Source organism: Poromitra crassiceps, assembly GCF_964638095.1.
Source record: "Poromitra crassiceps genome assembly, chromosome: 16".
Classification (NCBI taxonomy): Eukaryota; Metazoa; Chordata; class Actinopteri; order Beryciformes; family Melamphaidae; genus Poromitra; species Poromitra crassiceps.
Genome location: NC_139645.1, coordinates 25121994 through 25141283, shown reverse-complemented (window position 1 = coordinate 25141283; position 19290 = coordinate 25121994). Strand labels below are relative to the sequence as shown.

The 19290-nt window shown below is 44.3% G+C and overlaps 2 protein-coding genes across 2 annotated transcripts in view; both read left to right on the top strand.

Annotated features, from left to right (window-relative positions):
- LOC310791542 (NACHT, LRR and PYD domains-containing protein 3-like) overlaps positions 1-19290 on the top strand; it is a gene marked incomplete at its 3' end in the record, with an annotated part of 520630 nt that overhangs the window by 21657 nt on the left and 479683 nt on the right. The window lies entirely within an intron of this gene.
- Positions 1-19290, top strand: part of LOC310791545 (uncharacterized protein) — a gene marked incomplete at both ends in the record, with an annotated part of 557869 nt that overhangs the window by 537398 nt on the left and 1181 nt on the right. The window contains 2 exons of the mRNA XM_083653217.1: positions 9834-10637; positions 17813-17831. Coding sequence (XP_083509343.1) covers positions 9834-10637; positions 17813-17831 — 823 coding nt within the window. The remainder of the gene's footprint in view (positions 1-9833; positions 10638-17812; positions 17832-19290) is intronic.

Below are 19290 nucleotides of genomic sequence, written 5' to 3'. Positions count from 1 at the left end.
TTTTAGTCAACGAGGCTGTGTACACCGGGCGCCTGAGCGTAAACCCTGCGTGTACCCACGCCTCGCCTGTGCCTTGCCGATTTTATCGTTTAGGCGTGAGTTCTATTTACAAGCCGACTAGGCGCGTGCGGGCAGGCTTCTTCTGTCAAGCCATAAAAGAAAAATGCGACAATATCCATGGGAAATGGCTTATGGTTACAAGGTCTCAAGGTCTGCAGGCGTAGGCGTGGGTTCAGGCAAGGCAAGGCGTAGGTTCCCTGTGTCTGTGTGAACGTAGGCTTACACAGCACACCGCTGACGAAGGCTGTTTGCTGAAACGCGTACGTTGTGATACATACAGGAATAACACTTCAAAGGACATTTTTGAGTGCTGGCTCTTTCTCTCATGCTCTATGGAAACTCCTGTGCCTTGCACCTAAAGCTTTTTTGTCTGGTGAGTGTGCGTGCTGATAGCTCCCCAGCTAGTCTGCTTTGAACATAAGTTATCTATTGTAACATCTAGCATAGATCTCCCTCTTCCATTCTCATCAGTTTGGACAGCGTGGACTGTGTGTTGCAGTTCCTTCTTTTTTCTGACCCCCCCCCCCCCCCAACCGACCAGAGGAGGCGCTAGAGCAGCGACCAGGACACACCCATAATCCGGCTTCCCACCTGCAAACACAGCCAATCGTGCCTGTGTAGACGCCCGACCAAGCCGGAAGTAGCATGGGGGAGTGAACCTGCGACCCTTGTGTTGTTGCAGTTCCTTCTTAAACAAAATCATAACCCCCCCTACTATTTCTAAGGCCATGACTAAAATATATATATATATATATATATGGGATATACAGTATATATAGGATTTATATACTGTATATCCCCAGCCCATTCGGATTTGCATTTTAACTCACTTCCTAGATTTGATAAAACCCTGCAATATTTGATTTGCTCTAATCTGTTGCTTCCGTATAGACAATTGACCTATCGCTAAGCCCCACCCCCCGTCCTCACTCGGGCAAACACAAGGCAGACTGACTAGAATAAATGGCAGCCGTCACTGTCAAAGTTATATCCCAAGACGCTCTTCACAACTTTTTGAGGCCTGATATTGTCTAGAAGCCATCATAAAGTACTTCACTATGCCATGGAGGGCGATGTACAACATTTAAAGCTATCGCTAAAAAGAAATGAGATAAGTGCATGGAAACGGCTGTAGCGAATCAAACCAAACATGCACTTTTAACGAAGGAAGACAGCGAGATAACCAGTGGGGATAACAGGCGACTGACATCCAGAATTTACATTTTATTCACTTGAGTAACCTCTCCGTGGATTATATATATGCCGAATTGAAGAGTGGCGCCTGGCAATCTGTTTTATGTAGGCCTACCTCTGTATAATAATCAACAAACGTTAAATTAATATAGTGTTGATGTTTTTCATAGCGAGACAACAGCACGCACGCATGGGTGTAGCAGATCAGGAGAGGCATAGCCTACAGCAGACCACTTTTTCCATCATGTTTTCTCTATTGACTACCTCACATTTATTTGGGGAACGAGATTAATTCCCTCGTTTTAGGGTTTGACTGGTGTCTGGCGATGTTTTAATCACATCAATCAATGCGCCTCCTCTTCAACCAACTCCGGCATTACGTGCATAACGTAATGACTGGAAACTCGCATAATTCAGCATTTTCTTTTGCCGACTTTCTGAATACCATGATGATATAATGATACTTTTGGATCACGGAAGGCAAATGAGGGAGAGGACTCATGTCGCTGTCACCACGATGCAGATTTAACGTCCAAAACAGCAGCATTATTGTGGATGTGAGTGGATCTACGTTTACTAGTTTAATATTATCAATTGCCTGGCCTCCCAGGATACCTCGTAATGGTCAATTTACCCCCATGCACATCGTTTGACCATTTTTTCAACTTATAAATGTATAAAACCAGAGGAAACTCGCGTTTTCTAGTGCTTCTCTATGGAACGCCAAGCTGAGAATGTCCGAGTGTATTGTAGAGCTGCACGCCCTGTGATTGGCTCGTCTGCGTTCGCGGCGGGACTTATTGGAGGGTTCAGGTTAAGTTAGGGTCCAGTTAGGGTTAAGTTCCCCATCCAATTCAAATTCTGCTTGTATTACAACTTTTCCAGATAAACTGCCATCTGAAAATTGTGTCCCCCAAAAAGTGGATTCTGGACCATAACTACATATTTATTTATTTATTTATTTATTCATTTTAAACTACTTGGCATTTAGATGTATTCATCTGGTCTGTTACAGAAAGTGTTCAAGGAAAATGGGCCAATCCTGAAACAGAGGAGTGACAGTCTGTCTGGTTTCAGATGGAAAGACTATATAAGGCTGACATGATGCTGATCCACACTGACAACATGCTGAAGTCCATTGGATTATAAGACACTGGATTGGTTAAAGATTTAAATGAGTATTTTATTTTATTGCTTTATTCTTTATTCAGATTGAGTGGTTGCAGCTTGTTGGAGACTGACTGTGAAGTTCTGACCTCAGTTCTGAAGTCCAACTCCTCCCATCTGAGAGAGCTGGACTTGAGTTACAATGACCTGCAAGATTCAGGATGGAACCTTCTCTCTGTTGGACTGGACAGTCCAGAATGCAGACTGGAGACTCTCAGGTAAAGTCAGTTTACAGTTTTTCTCAGTTGATTCAACACATTTCCCAAACTGAGGTCCATTCTCTCAAAACAGGATTCCTGAATCTGCAAAGGTTGTCCTGAAGGTTTTACTTGATGATTTGACGTATTGATACAGCTTCACGCCAGTGAAGCTAGTTGAAAATAGAGCAGCTAGATGTTAAACAGTGGGAAGGTGACAACATCATCTACCCAGTTTTAACATCTGTCCTCTGGTTACTAGTTAGAGAATTCATATTAAAATGTCACTGAACACATTTAAAGCAGGCTAGTTTTGGTCCTGAATTACACTGTGGAGATAGTTCCCTGTGAGCTGAGACTGTGGAAAGCCTTCCTGAGCTACTGAGGCTGCAGATTTACTATCCATTTGTTTTTAAAGTGTTTCCTAATTTATATCCACTTTTTTATTTTTTCATGGCTCGTTGTGCAGCATAACAAATCATGTGCCATTTTGGAGGATTTATTGATCCAATCACCTTATAGCACCAGATGTGGAAATCAAACCAGTTTTCCTGTCAGTGTTAGTGGGGACCTGCTTTAGACCAGGGCCTCAACAGTACAGTCTGTCAGTAGAAATCATACAATGATGACATTGCATAAGGGTCAGTAAGCCTCATCAACACAGTCTGTCAGTAGAAATAATACAATAATGACACAATATAACAATAGCATGTCTTCTTGTGCTTCAGGCTGAGTGTCTGTCAGCTGTCAGAGAGAAGCTGTGAAGCTCTGGCCTCAGTTCTCAGCTCCCAGTCATCTAATCTGAAAGAGCTGGACCTGACTAACAACGACTTCCAAGATTCAGGAGTGAAGCTTCTCTCTGCTGGACTGAGGAGTCCACACTGTAGACTGGAGAGTCTCAGGTCAGGATCACCATTACTGTTTAACAGACCATTTAAATTCTACTCTACATTCGTATGAAAATACCTGAACTCTCATTTTCCTGCTGATGTAATTTTTGAAACCAGCTGAGAAACCAAAATGCAGCTATACTTTCTCTCCTGCTGAGAAAACATTTCATTATTTCTCTCCACACTGCATCTGTTGGTAAAATCTGACGCAAAGGACTTGTCAGATTCTGTTAAACTGAGTGCAGAACTGAATGAAAACACAAATATTGGAGACAGTTTTTTGTAATAATGTGACCTGCTCTGATTAAATCAGTCACATTGACCCCGAAACACATTTTGAGTTTTATAAACTGTTGGAAAGAGGAGAATGTCTGCTTTCCGGTGATGTCAATTATCAAAATTATCTTTGTTCTCCAAATACTGAGTGAGATGCAGCCCTTTATGTCTTGACTGTTTCCAAACTGTTTTGAGAAAAACGGCCTCAAAGTTTGACAAAGTAAGCTAGTTATGCTTGTCACCCTAACTTTATGAGCTGCATTTGAATTTCACAATAATCGCTACAGAGAATGAAAACCAATGGTTTATTTTACTAAAATCTTCTGAAACCCCAAAACAGCCAAAATCTGCATTTTCTTATAAAATCACATTTCTACACAAACAGCGGGCCTGTGCTACATGTGACTGATTTTGTCCGAGCAGGTCACATATAATAAGTGATTTTAGAGCAGTTTATTAATGGGAATATCCAACATGTAGCTGGTTTTAAGAGCTTCCACTGAGAGCTATGATCTCTTTTTTTAGAGGGTTAGGTTTAGGCTCAAAATAAACAATGACAAACTATTAGTGTTGAGTGATGAAGCTGAATATGTTGTTACAAAAATGTTCATATCAGGCGATGTTGAGTTTCATAACTATGCAAAATCACTATTTCTGTAGGTTTCAGTGGTTAATGTTGCTACTGAATAAAAGTTGAAAGAGTCCAATTTAATGTCAAACACATCTTTACTGCCACAATACTCCCCTTAGTTGTAACATTGAGGGTTTCCAATACCTGACTGCCTTCAAGACAACAATATAAAGTAGTGAGCAGGACCAGATGCAGCTGGAGCAGTTTGTAGAGTTTGAATGAGGAGAAAACCTCCTGAAAACTCACATTGAACACGTTGGTGAACACATTCAACAACATATCCTCCTGGAAGACAATACAGCAGCAACTGGTTGGCAGTTACATTGCATTTCTTTTCGTGGTTCACACTCAAATTAATATTTACAGTGGCAGTGAGCTTCAGTTGGTGCTCTCGGCTGAAGGCCATTCAGCTGCCAGCTGGCTGCCATGCAAAGAGCTGAACTTTGTTGCACCATAAGCAATTGTGTTTTAGAGCAGTGTTTGTCAACTGGTGGGTCGGGACCCAAAGGTGGGTCGCGGGGCCGTTTTGAGTAGGTCGCAGATGTGTGCATGAGAAAAACGTTTGTCTACTCATTGAGAATGCTGGCATCGACGGCCAACATTACTATCTTTCAGATGCTAGCAGGCCCATTTTAAAGCGAGAGTGAAGATACTAGTACCATATGAAACTAGAAGACCGTCCTAATGCATCCATTGGTACCAACATGCCATGCTAGCTTGTTGTGAAGACGGCTAAATTACCCTACAATTTAGGCTGAATTCTGAAAATGACTAAGGGAAAATGTTGGTCATGAGGCTAGACCAGTTGAGAGCCACTGCTTTAGTGTGTGTGTGTGTGTGTGTGTGTGTGTGTGTGTGTGTGTGCAGGTTGTCAGGCTGTCAGCTCACAGAGGAAGGCTGTGATTCTCTGGCCTCAGCTCTGAGCTCCAACCCCTCCCATCTGAGACAGCTGGACTTGAGCTACAATAATCCAGGAGCCTCAGGAGTGAAGCTGCTCTCTGCTGGACTGGAGGATCCACAATGGAGACTGGACTCTCTCAGGTATGGAGAGGTTAACGTCTGCTAGAAGGCTGTGCCAACTTGTGAAAAACTGATGTTTGGTCAGGACCCCTTTTTAACGCACTGGATACCCCTTTTTCCTCATTCTTCAAAACCACAACAGCGTAGCAACAACTTGTGTCACGGTTATGTTTAGGCACCTAAAGCAACTGGGTTAATGTTAGAGAAATGGTTTGAGTTAGGCAGGCTTAAGTAATATTAAATGTGACTTACGGTTTAATTGTAGACTTACTTTGAACATGCTGGGAATCGAACCCCGGTCTCCAGCATTGAAGAGGAGGGTATATACTCTGCCTGCTCCTCTCTCTCCTCACCTGTTCATGCCCATTTTCTCTGTCCGGAGAATAATATTCATGTATATAGTCATTTCCATGTTGCCAGACACTATGACAGTTTGAGTCTCCCAGCAGCAAAACAAGCAATTTTAGTGAACTAGGGGTGTTAATGATTAACCGATAGTCCGTTAACTGCCGTTAAGAACGTAACCGATTAAAATTAATTAACTGTTTTGACTGACAACATTGTTACTTTGTGTCATCAATTCAGTCTTCATAGCTCACAGTGTGTTAATGATACCAGTCCAGCAGAGGGCGTACCTCGCCCAGCTAGCGCAACAGAAGGAGTGGTCACGTGAGAAGGTCGTCACACATGCATGAGGAAGTAGGAAGTGAATTGAGCAAACATGAAACAAAACAGATGCTAAAATTAGCCGCAAGCTCGCGCTAGCAACAGCATAGAATGATTACACTCTAAAAGTAAATCTGTAAATACTGCGACGCCGTTCTCAAAATTCAACTCCAGGGGCAATTTATGATTCCCCGACAAGCATCGCTCAACGTCACGTTACGTTCAATTATCGCTGGACGCTGATTGTGGACGCTGTCACTCATAAAAGTCATAGCTAAATATTAATACTAGGCGATTGGAGCAGGCATCGTGCGTGCAGACTAGAGACAATAACACAGAAGCCTTGCTTTATGGTGGAAAAGAAGCGTGGTGGACGGCGAGGGATTTCATGAAGTTCATTGAACCAGGCGATCACGTCCCCCTTTGTTGAAATGACTATTAAGGACAGGCGGCTGTTCAAAGGAGGTGAGCCTTATTGTTTTAAGGCTAATTGTAGTTTTATTATTATTTTCGTTTGTGATTCATGCCATGAATGTCACATAAATGATATGCAGCTATTGTGTGACTGTGAGGTTAAATAGAACTTGAACTGAGAGAAAGACGAGACGTGATTTTTTTTACCGGGGGGGGGGGGGGGGGTTGGGGGGGAGAAACAATGTTAACAATTAACCGATTAACTGATTGTTAAGTTGTGCAACTAACGGTTAAGGAAAATGCATGAAATTCCCATCCCTATAGCGAACGTGGAATGACGGTGCGCAATTGCCCGACTGGGTTACACTGGTAGTTGTTTGATGAGCTGTAAACTAGGCTATCTTGGTGAGTACTCAACCAATAGTTATAACTGTGGCCCGTGCATCTCTACTGCACGATGATATCGGCACAACATCGTTATCAGAAGATAACGATAGCCTTATAATCGGAAATGTAATTTCTGCCGCTGCAATTATGCTCAAATGTTTGAATTAACGTTGTTGTTGTCGCAAGCGGTACATAGATAGCTCTGTGGAGCCGATGGGAGCTACTATGCGGTTGTGCTAATGATACGAGCTGATATAGCTATGTATTTGCTGCTAAATCCAGCTGTGGATCCTCATTGTAGCTTCATGCTGTTCAGTTCACACAGTTCAGTTATGGAGAGAGAAGATTTTGAATGAAACTGAAACGTTCAGCTGTTGATCCTAAATCTGAGAGTGGATTCAGTCGCTTTGAATAGTGTGAGCCAGAAGCGGAGTGGACAGCCGCTTGTTACACAGACACACACACACACACACACACACACACACGCGCGCACACGCACACACACACACACACACACACACACGGCCTCTTGTTACATGACGTCAGGCTCCACACTCATTACTCGTTACCTAACTTTATGATGGTTAATTTAAAGAGTCTCTCCTCAACACTGCAGCTGCTCCACCAGTTATTATCTATCAGTCTGTCTCCTCAACACTGCAGCTGCTCCTCCAGTTATTTTCTATCAGTCTGTCTCCTCAACACTGCAGCTGCTCCTCCAGTTATTTTCTATCAGTCTGTCTCCTCAACACTGCAGCTGCTCCACCAGTTATTCTCTATCAGTCTGTCTCCTCAACACTGCAGCTGCTCCACCAGTTATTATCTATCAGTCTGTCTCCTCAACACTGCAGCTGCTCCACCAGTTATTATCTATCAGTCTGTCTCCTCAACACTGCAGCTGCTCCACCAGTTATTATCTATCAGTCTGTCTCATCAACACTGCAGCTGCTCCACCAGTTATTATCTATCAGTCTGTCTCCTCAACACTGCAGCTGCTCCTCCAGTTCTGTGTCTTGAGGCCAAATGTTTTTCTTTATAGTCTAAAGTTCATGAGGTGGGAGAAGAGAAACCACACCGCTGTCTGTCAGTGGAGGTTTATTAAAATCTGATAGAGAACTGAGGCCTCTGATTACTGGTGCTACTAGTGTCCAATAAACTAACAGCACAGGAAGCCGCCATATTGGTCTGCAGTAAACGTTACTATGGTTACAGACATTATTGACAGGAGAGGAGTGACTCGTGTTAGTGTACAGACTCAAGGTTCTTGCACACAGAGTCCGAATTGTTCGCTGCGTTTTTTTAATCCGTCATCCGAAAAAAACACGTCACGCACAGATACCTTGCACACTGAGTCCGATGCGTTAATTATCCAATATTCGTTGCGAAGATTCGCAACGAAAAGAAAACTACCGCGATCCTATTGATCCACAACTGGCAGTGTGTAGTGTGGCTCTCTGTCTCTCTCCCCCCCCCCCCCCTTCCCCATACACACACACACACACACACACACACACACACACACACACACACACACACACCGCGTCCCGCATTCCAAGCTGGTCTGCAATCACCCGGCACATTCTGTCTTTTAATTCCGAATCTCTGTATTCCTGCTTTGTCATAAAATGCTTTGTGCTGGGAGACGAACTGAATTAACTTCTCAGACGCCATTTTTCATTGTGAATAGCAACACTACGGCAGCTCTGGGTGGTCAAACACCTGTCAAAACGATTTCATGGATGCGGAAAAACGCAGAAAATCGAACCTCGTCCGAAAACTTAAATGACGGACGTAATTGTCGGACTCGGTGTGTCAATGATGATTGACACAAATGAGGTCGTATTTTTATTTTTTTCGTGCGTCAATTTCGGACGAAAAAACGGACTCTATGTGCAAGGACCTTCAGTCTGGTCATGTGACTCAGGTCTGCACCAACATGAACATTGACTCTGATTCATGAAGTCAGTGTGAACAGAGCTGCTAGAAGCTGAGGAATATTGTTTGATGTTGAATGGAGGATATTAGTGATGGCGTCTGGAAAAATCCCTCCTATGGAAGGTTATGAAGGTTATTTGTTCATGATCAAAGAGATGATGCTGTCTAACTGTATTTACCCCCCTCCCCCACAGTGTGGACCATGATGCAGTGCGGTGGTTGAAACCAGGCCTGAGGAAGTGTAAGTGTGTATTTAGTTTGATTCAGTTTCTATTGAAATAGAAAGCTCATGTGTGACATCTATTCATTCAAATCCTATTCTGAAACAAGATGGCTGACAAAATGTGTTATGATGAAATTGAAGAAATGAACTGTCAGTCTGTTAATACCATAAAACTTCAATTAAAAGCCAAGTCCCATATAGACACCATTCCCTTTCAGTGGCCAGATGTCGCTACACGTTTTGAAAAATAAATGCTGGCTTAATTATTTATTTATTTATTTATCTGTTTGTTTATTTCCGAGGCCGACGGGCCGGGTAGCCCTGCTCTAGTGTGTATGTGTGTGTGTGTGTGTGTGTGTGTGTGTGTGTGTGTGTGTGTGGGTGTGGGGTGTATCGGTCACAAAAGTGACATGGGGTCACATGGTGACTAACAGACAGCGCCACCTACCCTGCCTCCACAACTTGATTATAGGAGCCCGACTTACGGGCCGGGTTCGGACATAAACATTGAAGTCGCGTTCGGGTTCCGGCCGGGCTCGGTCACATAATCAGTCACTTGTTTTTGCCTTCAAATATATCTATCATCGATACTTGGCGAGAGGTTGCACAAGATGGCGGCGTAGACTTTTGCTCCCTGGCCCAGAGTTGCCAATTTTATAGAATTAAACCGTTTCTACACGTTTTTATTTTACAACAATTTGATTTTTGTACGGTGCTAAGGCTCGCGATCGAGTTGTATGACGGAGACTTCGTCTGATGGTGATTAACACGAGATCTGGGAAAGGAACGATGGCCGAGTTGGAAGCTAAAATGGACTCTGTATTAGCAAGCATAACTAGCATGGATAACGTGCTGGGGAAAGTGGATGCTCGCATTGCTAACATGGACGCTCGTTTTACTGGCTTTAATTCACGCCTTGACAAGCTCCAGGGCGAGGTGTCTGCTATTCGGATGGACATTAGCTCACAGAAGGAAGATATTCGCAACGTCAGGGCGGAGGTTGGTCTGATTCAAGCTGATGTGGTGACCAACTCACGTAAGCTAGCTGAGCATGAGACCGGTTTGGAGGGGATGCGTGCTAAACTAGCGGACATGGAGGACCGAAACAGGCGAGGGAATGTCAGAATCAATGGTTTGCCGGAGGGGATAGAAGGCCCTAATGCCATTCAGTTTCTCACTCAAGCCCTGCCGAAGTGGTTTCCTACCCTGGGCCCCCTCCAGGGAGAAATTATGAGAGCACACCGCCTCTACAATGGCGCCGGAGGGGCTAACAGGGCTAACGGGACGGGCCGCACGCTGATATTCAACTGTCTCCGCTACACAACCAGGCAAGATATCCTCGTCGCTGCAAGGAAAACCCCTCATCTGATCGATGGTCGGAAGATACGATTTTCCCCGGATTACAGTGCCCACACGGTGAAACGTCGCCTGGCCTTCTCTCCAGCCATGGATAGAGCAAGAGCCAAAGGGATCGAGTTCTTCCTCATCTATCCAGCTACCCTCAAAATCAGAGCGAAGACCGGTGCTATGGAGGCCTTCCAATCGCATGAGAAGGCCGAGGATTTCCTCTCAGCCATGTAGGGAGCACCATTCGAGTCGGCTGATTCGAGCTGAGCTGGCCGGTGGTTAGCCCTGGTGGAGCTACAGGCTAGCTCTTGCTGCTAACAGTTAGCATCAGGTACTGTTTTCAGTGTTTTGTTTACGTTCCTTCGTGTTCCATGGTGCTTAGCTACAGGCTAGCTCTAGCGGCTAACGCTTGACATTTCTGCACAGCTGACACATCGTGTTATCACAGCAGAGTCTCTGTTTACAGTACACGGTTACTCTAAGACGTTAACGAAGCTTGTTATTCAACAGGAGGTATTGATACACGGACAGTTTTACTCGATTTGGATCATCAGGACAGTCACTAACGACAACTTTATTTAATTTGGATTTTTATTTCGTCTATTGGCTGGATTATCTTGAACCCTGAAGCCTTACAGCATTTATCTGATTTGTACCCTTACTCGTCTTGTCTATTTGGGCAATTCGTTTTGAATAGACTGTATCTGAATATGTATATTTTATATATACTGGAAATAATAATATTTCTGTAAGGGGAATCTGACCGGATGTATATACTGTATATAGGCATATATATAATTTTGATTTTCGTAGCTTCGCTCTACTGGTAACTGCGTGTATCCGACCCTGTAGTAACTGATGCTGTTTCAACTGCTTATTCATGTTTAATTTTTATAACGGTTCATAATATTAGTCTAAACTCTGGGCGGGGGCTCAGTCTCCAGCAGCCCTATGTTCATTCCAATCGCGGATCAACATTTATTTGTGTTATTTTTTCTTTTCTGTTGGGATAAGTTTATATCATCATGGGTTGTTTTGGATCTATTATTGGGAGTATGGCGCCACCATGGGGATTTACAGGGAATTGCAGGGGATAGGGTCTCTATATGTCTAGGGGAACATGCACAGTTTGATATGGAGGAGAGATTTCTTACATTTTATTACTTGATTATCACTTTGTCCTGGTCATGGAGTATGATTATGAGTAATATGCAATCTAATGGGTGAACTGTCTATTTTGGTGTGGAACTGTGATGGTTTAAATGTGCCACACAAACGTGCCAGTGTTTTGACTTTGTTAAAAAGAAGGAAAATAGATGTGGCTCTTCTTCAGGAAACACACTTACTAAACAGGGACAACGGCCGCATGGCCAATAGGTGTTATCACACCATAGCATTCTCATCAGCTAATTCAAAAAGCAAAGGGGTATCCATCGTTTGTAAACGTAACTTGAAAATTAAGGTATTAGACGTCTGGGCAGACGACGTGGGTAGAATAGTGATCGCCAAAACTGAAATGTATGGGAGAAAGATAGCTTTTATTTCGGCCTACGCCCCCAATAAATTTGATAGAGAATTTTATAGTATACTCACCCAAGAAATGTTGCAGCTAACTGATTATTCATTTATTGTAGGCGCGGATATGAATGCTGTCTGGCAGGCATCTGAAAGGTCCAGTTTGACCGCCACTAAGGATCAGGAGTGTGCGTCTGCAGCTTTACAAGCCTGGGCCGAGAGTCTGGGATTAGTAGACACTTGGCGTGCTTTCAACCCCTCTCTGACAGATTACACTTTTTTTTCAGGCAGGCACAAAACGTCTTCTAGGATAGATTATCTCTTTTCATCGCCACAGTTGTTTCAGAATATTAACGACACCACTCTTCTTCCTCTAGCCCTCTCTGATCATAAAGCAGTATACAGCATTGTTATAATAGGCAGTTTATCTAAAAGAGCAGCTAGATGGCGCTTCAACAACTCTTTACTAGGGAATGAGGCTTATAAATTACAATTTCTTTCACGACTGCAAGAATTCCTAGATTTCAATGTAGGGTCGGTGGAGGATCCCAGAATTCTATGGAACGCTGTTAAGGGATTTATTAGAAGCAACACCATTCTGTTTTCTTCAAATATGCGCAAGGCTAGGTCTGCGAGATTGCAAGAGCTGGAGGGTGAGTTTGCCAGGCTGGATTCGATATTACAGACTAATTATACAAGACAAATAGAGACTCAGCGAGATGTTGTTAAAAAAGAAATAAATAACATTCTCAAACAACAATCAGAATTCCTAATACATAGGACTAGGCAACGTTATTATTTTCATGGCTCGAGACCTAGTCATCTTTTGGCCTTAAGCATTAGAGCCAGTGAGTCCTTTGCAGATATTCCCTCCATCAGATCCTGTGCCGGTAATATTACAACTGATCCTAAACAGATTAATGAAACCTTCAGAACCTTTTACTCTAACCTATATCAGTCGGAGACTCAATTGGATAATGATAGGTGTTCTAACTTTCTTAGTCAGATGGACCTGCCACAACTGTCAGAGGCGGATGCTGAAAGACTAGGTGCTCCCATCTCTTTAGCTGAACTGAAGGAGACAACAATAGCTATGCAAAGGAATAAATCTCCAGGATTAGACGGGATACCACCTGAATTCTATATCACATTCTGGGACAAGCTCGGACCTCTACTTCTAGAGATGATGAGAACGTCAATAGACAAAGGGAGCTTCTCAAGGGATGTTAACTTGGCTATAATATCATTATTGTTAAAAAAAGACAAGGACCCAGTTGAGTGTGCCAGCTATAGACCTCTTAGTTTGTTAAACGCCGATCTTAAGATATTTGCGAAGGTGCTTGCCAGACGTATTCAGGAATACATGCCTACTTTGGTTCATCCTGACCAAACAGGCTTCATAAAGAGCAGGTTGGCTTCAGACAACGTCAGGCGCCTCCTGCACATAATTGATGCAGCGGCGGGTAGGAATACCCCGTCTGCGGTCCTTTCATTGGATGCTATGAAGGCCTTTGATAGGTTGGAGTGGTCGTTTTTGTGGGCTGTAATGGAAAAAATGGGCTTTGGGGTGGGCTTTATACATATGGTGAAGGTTCTATATTCTAACCCATCTGCTCTTGTTCTCACTGGTCAATTGTCATCTGCACTGTTTCCTGTCTCCAGGTCTTCTCGGCAGGGTTGCCCATTGAGTCCGGCGCTGTTCGCAATTTCACTAGAACCCCTGGCCCAAATGATCCGACAATCCACTGTTGTGAGACCTATTTCGGTGGGTAACACCTTTCACCATCTAGCGTTATATGCTGATGACGTGTTGGTGTTCATGGAGAATCCAGTGCAGTCGCTGCCTAGTCTGCTCTCCATCTGCGAGGAGTTTGGTTGTCTATCTGGATTCAGGATTAACTGGAACAAATCTGCTTTAATGCCCCTTAATGATACAGCTAAAGCCCTACAATTCCCCGCTAATATTCCTGTCGTGCAGCAATTTAAATACCTTGGAATACAAATTTTCCCATCCCTAAATCGTATTGTAACCTATAACTATTTAGACATTTGGAACAAAATCAAATCAGACTTAGAAAGGTGGACCAGCCTCCCAAATTCCCTTCAAGCCCGTATTTCTATTGTAAAGATGAATGTTTTGCCTAGGATTAATTTTGTGAGCTCGATGATCCCTCTTGCGCCCCCTGTTAACTATTGGAAAAACATCCACTCGAGCGTCTCCCGCTTTGTGTGGAACAAGAAGCGACCGCGCTTGAAATTGGCAACCCTGCAGAGAGGAAGGGAGGACGGTGGTTTGAGTGTTCCCAATTTCAAGTTTTATTTTTATTCATTTGTGCTTAGACCTCTGTTTGTGTGGGATGTCCCCAACGCTCCTGTCTCTTGGTATAAACTAGAGGAAAATAGTGTTCGACCTTGGAACTTGCAGGAGGTTTTATTTGCTAATATTTCCAACAAGCAGTGCCAATTGCGTTTTGGTCCAATTATTTCTTTTCTCATTCAGACCTGGCGCACATGTGAATCCCAATTCAAAACTGGTTGTAAATGGCATACTCTTTCACCATTATTCCATAACAGAGAGCTCTTGATTGGAGGTAGACCGATAACAACATCTCCCTGGAGCAGGGATGCCATCCGTTGTCTAGGGGACATCTATAATGAGTCGGGTTTGCGGTCCTTTCAGGACATCAAGGCCACTTATGATTTACCAGCTTCTTCATTTTATTTTTATTTACAACTCAGACACGCCCTTAAGGCACATGGTATTTCTCTACAACAATCACTATCCGTTCATCCCTTGTATAATCTGCTCACTATGCAAAGAGATAATAAGGGAATGGTTTCCAAATTGTACAGTTTTTTTTTAGATTCTTCTTATTCTGACTTACCAGTGGATAGGCTGTGGAGATGTGATTGTCCGGAGCTAGACCCCGATTTTGACTGGGTTCAGGTATGGGATAACATCAGGGAGGCTTCCCGTAACCCCAATCATCAACAGATTCACTTCAATTATGTACACAGAACGTATCTCACCCCACGCAGACTACATGCGATGAAACTGATAAATGATCCCTATTGCAGTCTCTGTACTCTGAAGGCTACTGGCACTTTTATCCACATGGTGTGGGAGTGTCCTCCAGTTGTTCAGTTTTGGTCCAACGTGTCTGCTAAGCTGTCTGAATTAATATCTGCAACAATCCCAATGACTGCTTCCACTTTACTGCTGAATGACTTGTCCGGGGTCAATATGCCCAAAGCCACAAAGCGTACTGTACTAGCTGGTATTACAGCTGCAAAAAAGATGGTTGCGATGCGTTGGAAGCCTCCTCACTCTCTTACCATTAGGCAATGGGTTCTTACTTATTTAGATGTCGTGTACTTGGAGATGTCAACTGCTAGAATAAATGGTGCAAGTGAATCTACCTTAATCAACTGGCAGAATGTTATCAATTCACTCAAAGATTTCTTAGCATGATCCTCTTTTTTCGATACCAGACCTTGACCAGTATTTCTTTTTAAAATCCTACTCTCCTGAAGTGTGTAATTGTGGTATATGGGGGGGGGGGGGGGGGGGTGGCGCCATACACACATACATATACATTTAAATCTGATTTCATTTTTCTTCTTTTCATTTAATTTAATTTTAATTTGTCAGCAGTTTGTTTTGTCTTCTTTTGTTTTCTTTTACAGGTGGTGCTCTGAATTTGGCAGTCTGTGATGTCAATGGTTGCTATCTAAAGAATTTATATAATCCTTATGAGCCCAGTGATCCACACCTTATTGCTGCTGCGGCGGAATTAGCACTGAGATTCTGAGGAGATATTGAGAGGGGGTCTATTGATCTCTCTATGCTGGGATTCCTATGGACTATAGTCTATCTAGGTTAGGAGGTATGGATGCATTCCGGTGCGTCGCTTGCTGCCAGTTTATGGCTTTACCTGACAATTTGTTTGTTTATTTGTTTATCATTGTTTTATTCTTGTCTGTTTGTTTTTTGTCATGTATGATCTGTGAACTAAAACTGAAAGTGAAAAATAAAAAACATTTGATCACAAAAAAAAAATATATCTATCATCAGCTCCTGAGCTAATTTACTACGTTAATGAAAGCACCTGAAGGCATCGAATAAAACACGCCCAGACAATGCACTCTGCTGCTCTGCCCGGAGTCAGCTGCGTGTCGGCTGGTGTCGCCGACACCGTGCAGTACTTCTTTCAGCGATGTGGGACTGTGTGGGCAGTGCACGGCACGCACAAATTAGGCTATTTGGTGCTTTGCTTTCCACATTACGTATTAATCATTGACTGCTTTGAATTACGAGGACTGATTTTGGTTTGGGATTATATAGGGCTGTTAGGCTGGTCGCTATTTGCTGTTGTTGCTTTAGGCCTAATATTAGGCTATAGCGTTATTTTGCGAGTGCGCTGTTTGCTGTCAGTGGTGCCAACTAAACTCCCTCAATGTGCCATCTATCTATTACTTTTCTAAAGCCTTGTAAGTGCGCCTTTATGGTGCCAAATTCATTATTTTCCTATTAATCACTGCGCTCCGGGGGGAAAAAAAATCAGGGAGGGGGTTCGGGCCGGTCTCGAACAGATTATCAATTGGACACCTGTCGGTGTCGGCCGGGCTCGGCTAATAATGTGACGGGCTCGGTCGGGTTCGGCAAGGAAAATTCAGCCCGAGCCCAGCTCTAATATATAATAAATAATAATAATAATGATTGGATTTATATAGCGCCTTTCCAAGTGCTCAAAGCGCTTCACAGAATCATTATTCGTTCACACCATTCGTACCGGTGGTTCGAAGGCGTGGCAGCCACACAACGGCTCCTCCGACCACCATCATTCATGTCTACATTCATACCAATCATACGAGGCAAGGGGGGTTAAGTGTCTTGCCCAAGGACACAACGACAGCAGCTGGGAGGGAGCGGGGATCGAACCGCCAACCCTTGCGTCATTGGCCGACCCGCTCTACCTCCTGAGCTAAAGCCGCCCCATACACACGTGAGCACACACACACACACACACACACACACGCACACACACACATAAACACACATACACACACACACACACATACACACGCGCGAACACACACACACATACACACATACACATAAACACACATACACACACTGCTGCACACAGCTGCTGCAGGAAGGCCTCTCTGACAGCAGGGGGCAGTCTGCTGACTGCTGCTCTGAGCTGCTGCAGGAAGGCCTCTCTGACAGCAGGGGGCAGGAGAGGAGAGAATGGACCTCACTTTCTATTTCCCCTGAAGAACACTGTTTACAGACTCTCAGTTCTCTGGGCCTCCATTGCTTCTTATGAGGCAATGGAGGGAGGCTGTCAGGCTCGGAGGCGCGCGCCATTATCGTTATAAATGTAAATAATATTCCTGGAATGCGTGTTTTAACGAGCCAGTTACATTTCTTTGCATTCTTAGACATTACCGTTTGATTTAGTTTGCATACTTGCTCAAGTTAGTAGTTAGTTTATGGGCTAGAAACTCTGCCAGATGACAGGCACTAGGCGCCATTTTCCCCTTCATTTGGAAGAGAAAATGATCCTGAAATGAAGATTTGATTGACAGCTGCATATCGTGAAATGATTGGTTGAAATGGGATAGACATTTGATAGTACTAGGTGATGTCAGCAAACTGTAAATTACTGTTATCAATGAAATCTTGAAAAACTAACTTTTGATGTGAAAAAGTGTGAAAAACTAAAGAAATTAGATTGTTGTGATTTTGTTTGCATACATTATTAAATAGGTGCACTGCATACCCAGGTATTTGAACTAAAAGAAAAGAAAAGTCATTCTTGGGTTCAGCTCGACTTTAAGGATCTCTTAAGGATCTGTTTCTGTGGGTGTTGTGTCCCATGAGGTGTGTCTCTGGTTCATTGGTTAACTCTCTCCCTCCCTCTCCTCTCCTCTCTCTCTCTCCCTCAGTCTCTCTCCCTCTCCTCTCTCTCCCTCAGTCTCTCTCTCCTCTCTCTCCCTCCCTCTCCTCCCTTTCTCTCAGTCTCTCTCCTCTCTCTCCCCCCCTCTCCTCCTCTCCCTCCCTCAGTCTCTCTCCCTCTCCTCTCTATCTCTCCCTCAGTCTCTCTCCCTCTCCTCTCTCTCCCTCAGTCTCTCTCTCCTCTCTCTCCCTCCCTCTCCTCCCTCTCTCTCAGTCTCTCTCCTCTCTCTCCCCCCATCTCCTCCTCTCCCTCTCTCTCCCTCAGTCTCTCTCTCTTCTCTCTCTCTCTCTCCCTCTCCTCTCTCTCCCACAGTCTCTCTCCCTCTCCTCTCTCTCCCTCAGTCTCTCTCCCTCTCCTCTCTCTCCCTCAGTCTCTCTCCCTCTCCTCTCTCTCCCTCAGTCTCTCTCTCTCCCCCAGTTTCTCCCCCTCTCTCTCTCCCTCATTCTCTCCCTTATCTCTCTCTCTCTCAGTCAATTCAATTCAAAGAGGCTTTATTAGCATGACCATAGTGAGTTACAGTATAAAGCACATAGTACATGTTAGTACAGACAGAGGGAGAACAAAACAAAAACAGTTTGTAACATACAGAACAGAAACATTATGTTACTGTAACAAAATACAGGTAGTTCCAACAACAACCGTGTCAACAATATTTTGTATTGAAATATATACAGATATATACTGTATATGGGGCGGCTGTAGCTCAGGAGGTAGAGCGGGTCGTCCACTAATCGCTTTGGATAAAAGAGGTCGGTGGTTCGATTCCCGGCTCCTCCAGTCTGCATGTCCAAGTGGAAGGGGCGGTGTGTGTGTGCGTGTGTGTGTGTGTGTCTGTCTCTCTCCCTCCCTCTCCTCTTTCTCCCTCAGTCTCTCCCCCTCTCCTCTCTCTCCTCCTCTCCCTCTCCCTCTCTCTCTCCCTCAGTCTCTCTCTCTCTCTCCCTCTCCTCCTCTCCCTCTCTCTCCCTCCCTCTCCTCTCTCTCCCTCTCTTTCTCCCTCAGTCTCTCCCCCTCTCCCTCCCTCTCCTCTCTCCCTCCCTCTCCTCCTCTCCCTCTCTCTCTCCCCCAGTCTCTCCCCCTCTCTCTCTCCCTCAGTCTCCCCCCCCCTCTCTCTCTCTCTCCCTCCCTCAGTCTCTCCCTCAGTCCCTCGCCCTCCCTTTCATCTCCCTCTCTCTCTCTCTCTCCCTCAGTCTCTCCCCCTCTCTCTCCCTCTCCTCTCTCCCTCTCCTCCTCTCCCTCTCTCTCTCCCTCAGTCTCTCTCCCTCTCCTCTCTCTCTCTCCCTCTCCTCTCTTTCCCCCCTCTCCTCTCTCTCCCTCCCTCTCCTCTCTCTCCCTCTCCTCTCCCTCTCCTCTCTCTCTCCCTCAGTCTCCCTCCCTCCCCCCTCTGTGTTTGTGCGTGCGTGTG